Consider the following 15,433-nt stretch of genomic DNA (forward strand, 5'->3'; position numbering starts at 1 on the left):
AAGTCTGAACGTGTTAACCTTGACTAAGGAGTCTCATTACCCACAGAATTTCTAAGTGATAACACACAGCCTGCTGCGATGAGAGACACTAAGTGGGCAACCGGAGACGAGAGGCTCAGAACACAAGTTTCCTTATCTTATTCTCTCAAAGTCATATATTATTTTTTCAATAGCGGCTGTTTTCTTGGTGGGTTGGGCTGAAAGGGAACTACAATTTATTGTGCTTCTCAGTACATTGGTTATTTACTCACAGATAAATCCATGTCTCCCAGTCTTTTTTGTTCCTGCTCAATAACAGATTCTAATACTTTATAGTAAAGCATCTCTGCAAAACGAAAATGTTTGCTGGCAATATCTGAATAAATAATAATAAAAAAAAACAAAAGTCACATGCAAAGAACGTAAGTATTGTGGAAAATGAGGGTCTATCCCATCTCCTACCCACAGAATACAATTTAAAAACCAACCCCAACACTTCATATATACGTATGTACTTCCCAGAGCTACTATTTGAACCGTCCCTAAGATTCGTTAACATTTTCTTCATGGTAACACTGACATTTTTCTAAAATTGGAAATAAAATTTATACATAAAAACTGTAATAGCACTCTATCAAGATCACACTTTTTTCTTTTTTTTAATTCCAAATAGAGCAGCTCTATGCTAAGAGGTATGTAACTGGCTTGCTACTGCAGTCCTATTTGGTACTTATACTTCATGACATCAAACAACTCCAAGAACAAGCCTGGGCAGGTTAACAGCTATATCTTCTGTCCTTGTTCTTAATATTATGAGGAATCACTATAGTTCTATACTTAATATCCAGTCTACAAATGAAAACTAAAGATTTTTTAAGTGCCAGAAGTCCAACATAATAAAGATTATCAATCTAAAATTTCTCTCTTATTGAGATTAGCCCAGAAATCGGTTGGTTGACAGAAAAGTTGGATATCCGTATTGTGGCCCTCAGACTAGAGTCAATTTCTGACTCAGTTTCCAAGAAAGAAATCCACATATTAATAGTTAAATTTCAAAAATGAGAACAATATGGGTAATATTAAGCCTTGCCTTTAGTACAATTACTGCCATCCTCCTCTGATTGGAAATGCTGAGAATATATCTCATACATTTCTTTCAATCTGTTGGCAATAGCCTGGGTTGGATCTCTGGAACATGACCTAAAAAAAGAAGAAGAAATTATCTGATTTAAGGGTCTTGCCAAGTCACAAAGTGATAAACTGTTTACAACTCTGGAATTTCAGAGTAATTTTAACCTGTAAATATCAAATACTTTGAGCAGAAACTATACACATCCCAATTAATCCAGGCAATCCCATACTTCCTTATCAAAGCTGTTAGTATTACCATTTGAATGAAAAATATTGATTCCATGGAGCAACTCTGACCAGTGCCCATTTGATGCACGTGACTGGCGCCCACCTACCCTACACATCTGCAATCACTCTTGACAAACAAAATTGCCCTCAACTCTTTCCCCAGATAGCAGCACAACTCTTTACTAAGGACTCCTAGAAAGAAACAGAATGAAGGGTTATGTAATCTATACTAAAACAAAGTCATATAAATCATTACTGGCATGCTACATTTTTTCCTCCAAAATGAAGTTTATTTCATTGATTTTTCTAGTTTTACTTGAAAGGCACTATATGTTCAATTCAGAAGCATAATATAAATGATCACCATGTGGGCTTTTGTAATAACTATGTTTTTATCTTGATCATAAACATATATAGTCACGGTAGAAATGCAGCAAGTTTAGAAAATTACAAAGGAAGTAAAAATCAATTATAGTCCTGATACTAATGGCTACTGAGTATCGTATGTAAGCAGAATTTTATTTATGAATACACACAGAGGTTACAAAAACAGGACTCTTTTGTTCTACTTAGTATCTACTGGCAATATTTAACCCCACTAATGGTATTTAAGATTAAAGAAGCTGTTACACCTAGTTAGAGACTGCAAGGAGATCTGGAAGACACAGAGGTTGACAACCTTCCAAAATGTATTTATAAAATGTTTCTGAATTCTAGGTAAACAAGATTCATCTGAGTAATATGACTTAGGAAGAGGTCATACAGAAAAAGCATAGTGGGTGTCAATCACAATCGAGTTTATGAATAAAGTAGACTTCATAAAAATGTACAGGAAAACTGATCAGCCTTGGTATTTAATATGTGTGGCTATGAGTGGGAAATTACTGTATGCTTATACAGGGCTTTCTTATACTATACTGCCAGAAATTAAATGGTCTCCCATAGGGTCTATGTCATTAAATCATAAATGTTTAGGAATAGAAGCAGTCTTGGAGGTAATTTTGTCAAATAAATTTGCTAAAAATTATGCACAGGTAATGAAATTCAGTCGTGTTTTTCACTAAAGTTCCCTGATATTCTTACTAGTATCAGACAGATCAAAGGAACTAAAGGCAGCTTATTTCCTTTCCAGGCTAAAGGTGTTTTATAGAACTTAGAAAAGTTACAGCGGTTTTACATTGGCTGTGAATCTAACTGGCTATCTTTTCAAATGTGACCCACCCTTCAGAAATTTGCTCAGATTCAATCCTTATTCTGAAGTTCTTTGACAGATGCCCATGTTTACTGATCCCTCTTTCCTTGAAATCTTAAGATAGAGTAACTGATAATAGATAGGTTAGTGTTTTATTCTATAGTATATAGTGTTATTAGTTACTGTCTCCTGAACTATGTTTAAAAAAATCTGAGAGCTACAAACTGAACGTTGCAGTTGCTCCCCTCCCTACTCCCACCTCAATTTCATGTATTGAAATCTAATCCCCAAGGTTAATGTACAGAGGTGGGGAATTTGGGAGGTGATTAGGTCATGAGCGGGGCAGTCCTCATGAATGGGATTAGAGCCCCTATAAAGAAAACACAAGCGAGCTCCCTTCTTCCTTCTGCTACGTGAGGACACAGCAAAAACACAGCTGTCTACGAACCAGGCACTGACTGTTAGCATCTTGATCCTGGACTTCCAGCCTTTAAAACTGTTAGAAATTAATTTCTGTTGTTTCTAAGCCACTCAGTCTACCATATTCTGTATAGCAACCCAAATGGACTAAGATACTGAGAAAAAAGGATCATTTGCTATTCATACCTTTTCTGTCCTCTAAGGACTAACAACAGAACTGAGCATAACACTGATATAAAATTATCAATGGGTGAATTAAGGTACAAATGGCAAAATATTAAAATAAAGCACTGGAAGACAGTCAACAAGCAAATCTTAGAAGGCAGGAAGGGCTCAGACTAACCTTAGGGTCTGTTCCAGTCTCTCACTCGGTGCATTCCTGAGGCCCGTGAGCATGGTGTGAAGGCGACTCAAGCTATGTGTAGCTGTAGAAACTGGAGTCACACAAGGGCTGCTGTCCTTAATGTACCTCACACCGGTAAGTGGTGTGGAGACTCTAAGTGCTTTAGACTAAAGAGGGGAAAGGAACACTAGTTTAGGTCAAAGAGACTGTCAATCACTTCATAAATGGGAATTCAAGCCAATCAGACTTTATCTTTACATTACTGATAAATATTAGTGATTCAAATGTCACCACTTCCTTGGAATTTAATTATAACACCATTAAGAGACATCACTATCCATGTGAAATTGTGTTAAAGGACAATCTATACTTTAGCCAACCAAGAAGTTTGACTCTTAAAAAATATTTACGGGAATTCCCCAGCAGTCCTGTGGTTAGGGTTCTGAACTTTCACTGCCAAGGGCCGGGGTTCAACCCCTGGTTGGGAACTAAGATCCCACAAGCCTCACCATGTGGCACAGACAAAAAAAGTTAATGTTTAAAATAAGGCATCAGTTCAGTTCAATCGCTCAGTCATGTCCAACTCTTTGCGACCCCATGAATTGCAGCACGCCAGGCCTCCCTGTCCATCACCAACTCCCGGAGTTCACTCAGACTCACGTCCATCGAGTCAATGATGCCATCCAGCCATCTCATCCTCTGTCGTCCCCTTCTCCTCCTGCCCCCAATCCCTCCCAGCATCAGAGTCTTTTCCAATGAGTCAACTCTTCGCATGAGGTGGCCAAAGTACTGGAGTTTCAGCTTTAGCATCATTCCTTCCGAAGAAATCCCAGGGCTGATCTCCTTTAGAATGGACTGGTTGGATCTTCCTGCAGTCCAAGAGACTCTCAAGAGTCTTCTCCAACACCACAGTTCAAAAGCATCAATTCTTTGGCACTCAGCTTTCTTCACAGTCCAACTCTCACATCCATACATGACCACAGGAAAAACCATAGCCTTGACTAGACGGACCTTTGCTGGCAAAGTAATGTCTCTGCTTTTGAATATGCTATCTAGGTTGGTCATAACTTTTCTTCCAAGGAGTAAGCATCTTTTAATTTCATGGCTGCAGTCACCATTTGCAGTGATTCCCTATTATTTTTCCTTCAAAACTTAACTTGAAAGCAAAAAGAAGCATGAAAATATTAAGGCTATCTCTGACAAACATAATTTCATAACTCGCATCTACTGTTATTTTCGTAATTATTCAAAGACTTACAAAAGAAAGCTGAGAATTAAATCTGGCCCAAATGAAATCCATGATTTCACAAAAGCCCCTCTGAATAATCATATCTTGCTTCACAGAGAGGATAAAGCAAGCCTTCCTAGATGCAGAACACAACCTGATGCAGAAGAGCCTTTTTCAGTCTTCTTGCCCCACCTTTAGTTTCTAGAATCTATCGTAGGCTTCCCCCCTAAAGCAGACAGACCTTCAGAGAAATAAGTTCAAATGAAATTCTTGAACACAAAGATGAAAAAGACATAACCTGACACCAAAGAATTTAAGCATGAATACACAGTCTAATAAAATATCTTTTTCTGTATTTCCAACAAACTCTGAAAGGTTATGATAGCTTAAGAGCTTTTTTAATACTCAAGACAGACTATGTTTCCCTATGTAGAAAGTACTTATTCCAGAGACAGCTGTAAAAACACCCACCAAAAATTTTACCTGGCAACAGAACTGTTCGAGTTCCACAACACACAGAAAAACACAGAAATCCACTATACAGAAATAAATCTACATGCTTCTCTGTAACTTAAGAGTAGAGCCAAGACTTCCACTCTGCTTCAAAGAAATTAATCCTATCGTTTTTTAGGTCAACAAGATGATCGAGATTGATTACACTCAGCAGATTTCTCTCGGTGCTTAACAGCTTTTTCCCGGCTCCGTCAGTTCGTCGTTGCCGCGCTTGGGGTCTTTGTTGCCGTGTGCAGGTTCTTCAGTTGCAGCACTGGGATCAGACCTGGGCCCCCTGCATTGGGAGCAGAGTCTTAACCACTGGACCACCAGGGGAGTCCCTGAGCAGCTTCTCTTGCAGCCACCATCTTCCCTGTGTATGACCCGGAGCCTTTCTGGGAGGAGAAGCAACAGCAGCCAGCAGCATCCCACCCCTGTGCCTACACGCAGCAGCGCTTCCACAAAGGAAACGAGGTAAGACAACCACAAGCAACTTCCTGCCCACGTCCTCAAGGTCGGCACAGGGCTGCTTGGTAGCCCCGTTTAAGTTCTTAGCTTAAAACTTCCTGTGCATTCTGATCAAGAAGCGTCTTTAACTCCTTAGACCTCTTTTATTGCCTGTCAACTCATACTACTAGGTAACCTCTCCTAATTCCATAACTTTAAAAGCCGTCTGTGTCCTAATGACTCTATGTATATGTGTGTGAAGTCCTTTCATATGGGCTTCACAGGTGGCGCTAGAGAAGCCAATACAGGAGACATAAGAGATGCTGGTTTGATCCTTGGATCAGGAAGATCCCCTGGAGGAGGCATGGCAACTCACTCCAGTCTTCTTGCCTGGACAGAGGAGCCTGGCAAGCTACAGTCCGTGGGGTTGCAAAGAGTCAGACACGACTGAGCGCACACACACAGGAACTTATATACATAGCCTTTACATTTGCCGTGAACGCTAGTCTTACGTCTCTCTCTCTTTATTAAAGATGTATTCATCTTTTTTTTTAGCCGCACTGGGTCACTGTTGCTGTGTGCAGGCCTTCTCTAGTTGCAGCACGTGGGGGCTGCTCTTTGTTGAGATGCTCAGCTTCTCATCTGGTGGCTTCTCTTGTTGCAAGCACAGGCTCTAGGTGTGCTGGCTCAGTGGTTGCAGCTCATGGGCTTAGTTGCTTAGTTCACAGCACGTGGAATCTTTCCAGGCCAGGGACTGAATCTGTGTCCCCTACATTGGCAGCTGGATTCGTAACCCCTGGACCACCAGGGAAGCCCTAGTCTTGTGTGTCTCTTAACTGCCTACTCAGCTCCTCTACTAGAATGTCTAAAAGACATCTCACATTGAACATGCTCATAACTGTAACTCTTGATTTTTACCCCCCTAGACTTGTTCTTTCTCCCCTCAGTAACTGTCAATAGTAAATAATTATGTAATGCCTACAAGCACTGAACACAACACCCGTCATAGACCTCATGAAGCTTTGACTCTAATGCAAGGAGACAGATGATAAACAGCCCATCTATCCTTCCTTCCCCTCTTCCTCCTTCTGTCTTTCTCTATCATCTTCAGATAAACAATTCTTCCTACCTACCTACCATCAGACAGTGATTAATACTAACACTAATCACAGAGTGAGAGGGAAAGGAAGTCTTGAGGTATGGGAGGATGCTGGTGGTTATTATTTTATATGGTAGTCAGGTTATTAGAGATCTGGAGGAAGTGAACAAGTGAACCACATGAGTATCTTGAAGAAACACACTACAGGCCAAGGAAACAGCTTGCTCTGAGTTGGAAGTAGGCTTGGCATATCTGAAGGAAAAAGGAGGTTAATGTGACATGAGTGGAAACGTGAGGAAGAGGTGGTGAGAGATGAATTCAGAGAGGGAGTGGGGCTAGATCACTGATGACCTTCCAGACATCTGTAAGGACATTAGCTTTTATACCATGCACCCAACTGGAGTCCTCACTGTTTTCTTTCTTGCACACCCCAGATCCAAGCCATCAGTAAATTCTGTGGATGCTGTCTCCATAACAGAGCCTAAATACAACCATTTCTCTGATTCAAGACACCATGAATTATCACCAGAATCACTGCAATAGCCTCTTAATTCCTTACTCCCACCCCTGCCCCATCCCACCTCTTCACGAGCCCTTTTAAAAATGTAAACCAGATTCCATCAGTCACTGTTCTCTACAACGCCTTCCTAACGGCTTTCCTCTCAAGCAGAGCAAACGTGAGCATCTTCCCATGGCTCTCACCGTCCTCTGTGGTTGGCCTCTCCCCTTGGCCCACCCCCCTGCACTTCTCGGTCATTGTCTGTCTCACTCATTCAATCTCTCCCACACTGGTGTTCTCACTCACTGTTCCTCCAAAAAGCCAACCATGTCTGTACCTCGTGGCTTTGTGCTTGCTGTTGTCTTGGTTTCAGAAACATTTCCCAGCTGTTCCCGTAACTTCCTTCCTCACCTTCTTCAGGTCTGTGTTAATACTACCTCCTCAGAGACGCCTTTTCCAACCACCCTATCTACACCAGAAGCCCTAAGCCCACCCATTCTCTCTTCTCCTCAATACTTTGCTCTACCACTCGATTTTAGCTTTCTTCATTTATCATCATCTGATAACTATAAATTTACTTGTTTGGTTATCTCTTATCCATCTCCCCACATCAGAATACTAAACAGGATATTCATAGCTGTTTTGTTCACTGGTGTAGTCCCAGTGTCTAGGATACAATCTGGTATATAGAATATCTTGAGAATATTTGCTGAATGAAAAAAGCAAACCAGCCTTGAGTCTGGTCTTACAGGTGAGTTACCCCCTTGGAATTAGCCACACTGCCTCTGGAAGTACCTGTCAGGAGTTGCTTATTTTCTATGAACACCACACACCAGAAGGGAAACTCTCAGTCTCCATCATCCTGCCTGAAATTACACATGATCCCAAAACTCAGTTTAAGAGAGTTTTCTTAAAGGCTATAGATTCTCAGTTTCCCTAGTGTCTTAGATGAAGGTACTGATTGGGGTCAATCAACATTTCCGAAATGCCTGCTATGTTCAGTATGTAACAGCTGTATATCCCTGGTTCTGTTTTCAGAACCAACAACCAGCATGAGGCATTCGTTGACATTTATATTAAACTCTTTTTCACAGTTCTAACCAAAACTTGTGAAAGTCATGTCAACAAAAATTAAAATAATGACAGAGATAACCTTTCAACTGTGAGAGGTAGGATGTGAATTTTCTCCTTCGTACTGGAAGCCAGTAAAATGCACACACACACAACCACCAGAACACAGCAGGCCCTCAGCACGTCTGCTCGCGCTGCCTCTCTCGGGTCGGCTTGGCTCACCTTGTCGAAGTGCTGCTGCAGGATGTTTTTCATCTGCACCCTCTCAGCGGTCTCTGCTCCTGAACCAGTGTTCAGGCACCTTGAGAGAGTCCCAATTTCCTCTTCAGCATCCTCGCCCAGAAAAATCCGCTCATCTAAATTCCCAACAGATAAAACATACTCCTCATAGGCTTTATTGATGGCTTTACTAGAGGGGGGAAAAAAAAACAGGCAAAATGTACACCTGCAGAACTGCCATTTGAAGTTGTGTGAGGCTACTTGTTTCATTGTTTTCATTTACTAAAACTTCTAATAGTTCTGTGAAAGTTAGATTTTAGTGGGATCACTAAGATAAAAACTGAGGAGCATAAAAATGCAGGCGTGCTCCACTGTGCTCAGGCCTTGCACAGGAAGTGTATCTCGCTGACAGTACCCCAGGGTGGGTGCCCTGTACCAAGCTGCCAGCCGAGTTCTCTCTCCTGGCTGCTCCAGGCACCTGTGAAGACGTCAGTGCTTCCACAGCACCATTCGCCACCTGGGTAGTTCCAAAAGGATTTCTTTCAAAAATCATGATCCCAAAACTTAACTATCAAAACTTTAAAGAACAGCCACACAATTTTCAACTACCTCAAAACATGTGCTTTGAGTAAGAGTTGATAGAATTTTTTACTGCATCCCTATATTCTGCCATAAAACATATTCTAAATTTCTAGGATACAAACAATAAAAACATTAAACTCTGACGTTTCCTGACCACATAAAGTATGAAAACACTTTTTATATTAGAAGTACTCACAAACTCTCTCCAAAATTCCCAGGTTCTAAAAAACCAGTCAGATTTTCTTCTTTTCCCTTAAGGAGCTATGATGGAAAAAAAAGATCCTTAAGTCATCATATTAAATCAAGTCTTTACCCAGAAAATATTTTCAAATCATTTCTTTCTACTTACAAACCTTTTTTTCATAAAGTTTCCTAATATAAGGTTTCCAGAAATGTTCCTTTATTCCTTTTGCTTCCAAAACTAAGCCATCATGTAAGGAACACAGTTTCTCAATGACGCAAGGTGGGTCGGAGGAAGGTTTAGAATCCTTAGCATGAAAATCTTCAGATAGACCTATGATGGGTAAAAGCACAGAACAGAGATATCAGGTAGCATTCAACAAGCCTAACTGTAATAAATTAAAATATAAATAACAGAGAGTCTAATCAGCACAGTTGTTGTTAGCACATGTGTGTATAGGAAATAGTGGAAGGTGCTAATTTAACTGTTTAAATACACTTCAAAAATAGCAAACAGCAGTAAAGCTTTTATTATGACTCAAAAGATTTCAGTTATTCAGTTATCTATCTGGAGAGAGTTAAAAAAGAAAAACTAAAAAATTATTTTTTATACTACTATAATATCTACAAAACAGATAAATAAAATTTTGCAAAAAAGTGTTACATTCAAATAAAAAAGTCACTTTGAGAAAAGTTACTGTTCAAAGCACATACTCTTTATATACTTTAATTGTTAGATGTTTTTATTATATTACTTTACAGCCCTTCTTGCCCTAGACTCAATGCAAGGCAAAGGAAAAAAAACACAAATAATAAATAAAAGAAGAGGGAAAAAATGAAGGGAACCAGCGATACAGAAATACAAAAGGGAGTTAGGAAGAAAATAAATGAAAGGTCAGAATACAGAGAACACTAGACTTACCAAACCGGGAGCAACTGAAGTAATTAACTCATCTAACTTTAAAAATCTATCTTGTGAGGCAGACAAGTTGAAATTCTAATCATAACCACTTCAAAACTGACAGTCACTCAGAATCCTACCGAGGTATTATTCAAGCAGCAAGAGCATTACATACTAGTTCAATAAGTACTTTTTAAATATTTGCTTTATAAATCATAATTTGGCCTCTTACTGTATATCATTCATAGAAATTCTACACCTTAAAGTCTACTAAATGCATTACCAAAATAATGATCATTTCCACACACCTTTTAGAGTTGAAAATGCATTTTAATTATTTTAGAACCATAGGTACTCCTCTTCTGCAGAAAAGATTTGAATGAATAAATCTTTCAATAAATCTTCTTTGACCTCCTCCTGTGTGTCAGGCATGAAACTTGCCAACACACAAAACCACCGTCAGCTCGAATGTCATCGTTCCGACTCCAGATTTCTAAATTCCTACTTCTCATTGAGTATATATTTCAGAAACTTCTAAAGTTGTCATCTAACACTTCTAAAACGTTGTGATATTTGCAATTTCTCTTTCTACAAATATTTTTACAGAGAGCTCAACTCCTAGTTCTAAGTACTCTGGGATAACTATGGTGATGAAGCGTGGAAAAGCATTTATGTTCTCTGATGCTAGGAAACCTGTACTATGTACACAACCCCCAAGAGTAAACATAGTGTAGACACGTGAGTCATCTGCGTCCCAGATTTACAAACTCACCTTTAAAATTAGGGTTCACAAGTTCTTTACGATTGGAACATTGAAGGGCATTTCCATAAACTAAGTCCAAAGCACACAGCAGAAGATGATAAGAATTAACCAAATCATCACTAATCATGGGAAAATTACCTATAGGATTATAAACAATTATAGAGTCAAATTTGCATCAACTTTACAATATTATAAAAATAATCTCTTCCTTTAATTAAAATGACATTATACAACAATATGCAAGCCTGACTCAAGAGCTACAGAAAGTATTTTGGCAAATTTACATTTTGAAATATTACTTATTGTTTAATAAATTTCTAAGAGTTTAAGAAAAACCAAAACTTCACTAAAAATGCCATTCACTTAATAGTTGTTAAATAAGCATTTATTAAATGCCTGTCCAAACTTGCTCTCACTGGTTTTTCTTTTGAAAACTCTGAACACAACTTCATAAACTATCTCAAGCTGTAAGAAATTGTTGTATATGAAAATACTTTTCTGTCAGGAAAACCGGTATAAATACTTATTTGGGAAAAGCTCAAAAATTATTAATATAATTATTTTTTAGCATATATGTACTTTAAAAAGACCAGAAACTATAATCAGACTCCTAACAGTAATAGTTCAATGCTTTTTGAAGTAGTAATACAAGCTCATACAAACTAACGCAACAAGATCACAATAAAATATATTTCAGTTCTAGAGAAAATATCCTGGGAATAATTGTTGATGCCTGGTAACCGAGAAAAAAATAAACCAAAAACCTAAACCTATAGAAATATATAACTTTGTAGTTCTGGTTTATCCCTAACATTGAAAATAGGTTTTTACAGGCAGTTAAGAGTTATTCTTAGAAATTAAAATATAGTTCTAGATATTCTGTATCTTTAAGCATATCCCTCTTTCCATTAAACACTGCTTATACATGCTCCATATTGATTTTACATTCTCATAGTAACAGATGAATTCAATCTAAATAGCTAACATACATCTGAAGAATTATTTCTAAGCCTCGACATTTTCACACTAAATACAAACACACACTCATACTACTTGGTTTCAGGCTTTTTTTCTTCTTTCCTCTAAAGAAAGTTACCACTTACCTCAGCATATCAGGATAAGAAATTCATTTTTTTTAATAGTGAAACATTTCAACAAATCAATTTAAATGAATTAAAGAAAGAGAAAAAAATATTTTTCTGTTGCCAAAAACATAAATGATAATTAGTAGGTTAAATTCTGCATTGATCTAACCAAACTAACTTGCTTGGTTTGACTATAAATATGCTTAATATTAAAATACACTCAATTCCTCAAATGTAAAACAGGAAGTGGTACCTACCAGTTTCAAATTAAAAAGCCCATCACTCTGACAAGCCTGAACTTGTCGCTGGTGTGCACTTGCCATAGAAGGAAAAAACCTGCAGCCCAGTAACTTCTTATGAGAAACTTAAATGCCCCTAAAGATCAGAATCTAAATTCCAGAACTCTCCTAACATGACAGAGTCTACCTTTCCAATCCTGACTTTAGAAATAAATCCCACTTTGTGAAATATTTTATCTTTCAATCAACAAAGATAATCTGAGTAAAGACTTGGGATATCATGTAAAACAGGAAGTGGTGCCTAACGGTCTTCAGGCCACAAAGCCCTTCATGACAAGCCCAAACTTGTCACCGGTATGTACTTGCCATTGGAAGTCAACAAAGATAACAGGCAAGTGTTGGCTTATTTATCAGGAATGAGATCATCTGGGATGCCCACCGTTGTGCACAAAGTCATGAAAAAGACGCCCATAAAGAATACACCTCCCCCCACCAAATACTGAAATCAAGAACTGAAGAAAACCAACTAATCTCCTCTACTGGAAAAGATCGTAGTGAAGCATAAGTGATCACAGCACTGGACTGTGAGTGGACAAAGGCCCTTCAGACCAAATAATTACACACAGAATTAATAACAGTAAAATAAAATTCAAACACTGAGATAACTGTGGAGACAAAAATATGCCACCCCAGTTGCTCAGCTGAGACCAAAACCTACTTGAGGGCAATACACTTCTTTTCCAGTAATTTATATACCAGTACTAAATACTTACCTCCAAGTGTACACATACCATAAAAACAGATAAAAATCCTCTAAGTCATATATACCTGCCCATAACCTACTGCCCAGGTTAATATCATATATAACACCAGCCACAATAAGCCAAGGGGCAGCAAATGTTCAAACCATCATGAAAACAGTTATGCGCTCTGAAGATGTTCTACATTTCATGCCACTGATCACACCACCTTCATCTGCACTAAAGAAACATGCAGTGTAATAGAAAGCAAAAGTAACCAAGAGCTTACTTCTGACAAAGATTATTTTTATTTTCAGTCAAGCATGCAGCTCGGGGAAGGCAGGGTAAGTTGTAACCTATAACAATCAGACAAATCATAGTGACACCAACAGAGTGACACATCCCTGCTGGAGGGCCCACACACCCAGCATGAGACCAAGAGCTAGAAGACGTGGATTCACATCCCAGCTCTTGCTCCAGCAGCTGGTCTCTGGGCCTCAGTAACTTACTCTTTAAAATAAATACACTGGGCAAGCTGACCTAATAGTGAGAATCTCTCCTACTGAAGAAACACCTTTCAGCTCTATAATTCTTTGATTTTAACTTTCTGTTTTATTAGGCTATCTTAATGCCAAAGGCATTCTACACAGTCTACAGAAAAAGCTAAGGAACTGTACTTTCTTTTCTTCCTTAAATTACTAAGAATCATTTTTACATAGAAACACAGAAAGGACAATGATAGTCATAAAAATGTATTTCACTGAATGCAGACCTTGGGCAGGTTAAGTGAGAAGAGAGGGTAGCAAAAATGAGTTCTATCTAAAGGCATTTGATCAAGCATGTTTATCCGAACAAGGCATAAAAAGTAATCTAAATTACTTTGAGAATGATTAGTCCCACTCCATTATGTAATGCATGTCTTGTGCAAAATATAAGTCCAAGACAAAAGCACAGACACACTAATGTGTTTTCAGCCCATAATTCAGAGATAATATGTTTTGGAAAAGATGTTGTGTAAGAAAAAAACTAAAGGATATTCCATTTAATGTACGATATTTGGTATATTGCAAAGAAACCCAATGCTGCGGAGCAACTAGGCCAGTGCGCCACAACTGCTGAAGCCTGAGAGCCCTCGAGCCTGTGCTCCGCAAGAGAGACCACTGCAATGAGACGCCTGCGCACCGCAACTCGAGAGCAGCCCCTGCTCGCCACAACTGGATAAAGCTCGTGCACAACAACAAAGTTCCAGCGCAGCCAAAAATAAATAAATGAATAAATACATTTTTTAAAAAACAGAGGGAGAGAGAGAGGGAGGAAGGGAGAAAATATCAAAGGAAAAAAAAGAAAAGAAATTCAAAAGATTTATAAAATGGCAATACTTAAAAAAAAGAAAGCAGGATTCAAATCCTCGAGAAGTTTTTCAGTGAGCATCTTTTCCTGATACACATTATAGGTTGACAGTAGTACCTGAACTTTTAAGTAAGCTAATATTGAAATAAATATTACTCTTTCCTTACCTTTTGCATATATAAAAAGCACCCAACAAAAATGGAAAACTTCAGACACGGTACAGGGCTGTCGCCTTTGGGGGGAGAAAAAAGTCATGAGATAACAGAAGAATCAGAAAAAGACACGACACACGACTGTAAACTGGGTGAGAAACAAAACCCACAGTTGGAGGGAGTGACAGCAGATTCATTTCTCATGGAAAACGTGCAAGAAGTTCTGCTCCAGTCGAACACAGGTAAGGAAACAGCTGGGAGCGAGGGAAAGCTCGCTCAGAAGAAAACTTCTGAAGAACTGTAGAAGCTTTTCCAGGTCAAGACAGCTAAGGCAGAAAATAAAACGAGTTCTATTTTTTAACGAGTTCGTTAAAGCAGGGCAATGATGCTTATTCCTTGCCATCAACTGGTGAATAAAGCCCTATAATATAAACCAAGGAGAAGGATCTTGTGGCGAATGAGGCCACTAAGACACATGGAGAGCAAGTGTACAGAGTTAAGGACAGTGTGGGAACTAAATCCCAGTCTTCAGCTTCTTCTCCTCAAAGCACCTTGTTAGAATAAGGGTACGAACAAAATAACAATAAGAATGAAATGAACAAAATAACAATAGCTCTTTTGATGACATCGCAAGGCTAATGTTGCTTGAAGACCCATGTATACAGTCAGATTGGCTTCCCAGGTGGCGCTAGTGGTAAAGAATCTGACTGCCAATGCAGGAGATGTAAGAGACGTGAGTTTGATCCCTGGGTAAGGAAGATCCCCTGGAGAAGGGAATGGCAGCCCACTCCAGTATTCTTGCCTGGAGAATCCCATGGACAGAGGAGCCTGGTGGGCTACATAGTGTCGGACATGACTGCAGCAGCTTGGCACACACTCGTGCAGTCAGACAGTCCTCCAGTTTTTTTCCATCACAGCTGATGAACTGTAAACCCTCACTCTCTAAATACATTCCAGATTATATTAAGTCACGAAAAGACTTTTTTGGGGGAGAATGCTGCACGACATGCAGGATCTTACCCCACACAGGGATCAAACCTGTGCCCCCTGCAGTGGAAGCACAGAGTCTTACCCCCTGGACCACCAGGGAAGG

At 39.0% G+C, this 15,433-nt stretch overlaps 1 protein-coding gene across 2 annotated transcripts in view; it reads right to left on the reverse strand.

Moving 5' to 3' along the window:
- Positions 1-15,433, reverse strand: part of RBL2 (RB transcriptional corepressor like 2) — a 46,259-nt gene that overhangs the window by 20,441 nt on the left and 10,385 nt on the right. Inside the window, exons 4-11 of one of the 2 annotated variants that reach the window (XM_070388429.1) lie at positions 14,356-14,420; positions 10,784-10,912; positions 9,284-9,444; positions 9,127-9,191; positions 8,352-8,538; positions 3,294-3,460; positions 1,070-1,179; positions 252-355 (exon numbers count right to left, since the gene is read on the reverse strand). In XM_070388429.1, the coding sequence (XP_070244530.1) occupies positions 252-355; positions 1,070-1,179; positions 3,294-3,460; positions 8,352-8,538; positions 9,127-9,191; positions 9,284-9,444; positions 10,784-10,912; positions 14,356-14,420 (988 nt within the window). Of the gene's footprint in view, positions 1-251; positions 356-1,069; positions 1,180-3,293; positions 3,461-8,351; positions 8,539-9,126; positions 9,192-9,283; positions 9,445-10,783; positions 10,913-11,877; positions 12,090-14,355; positions 14,421-15,433 lie in introns of those variants that run through there. The other variant, XM_070388430.1, reaches the window with a different exon arrangement.

The sequence above is a fragment of the Bos mutus genome, chromosome 18 (genome assembly GCF_027580195.1).
Source record: "Bos mutus isolate GX-2022 chromosome 18, NWIPB_WYAK_1.1, whole genome shotgun sequence".
NCBI lineage: Eukaryota > Metazoa > Chordata > Mammalia > Artiodactyla > Bovidae > Bos > Bos mutus.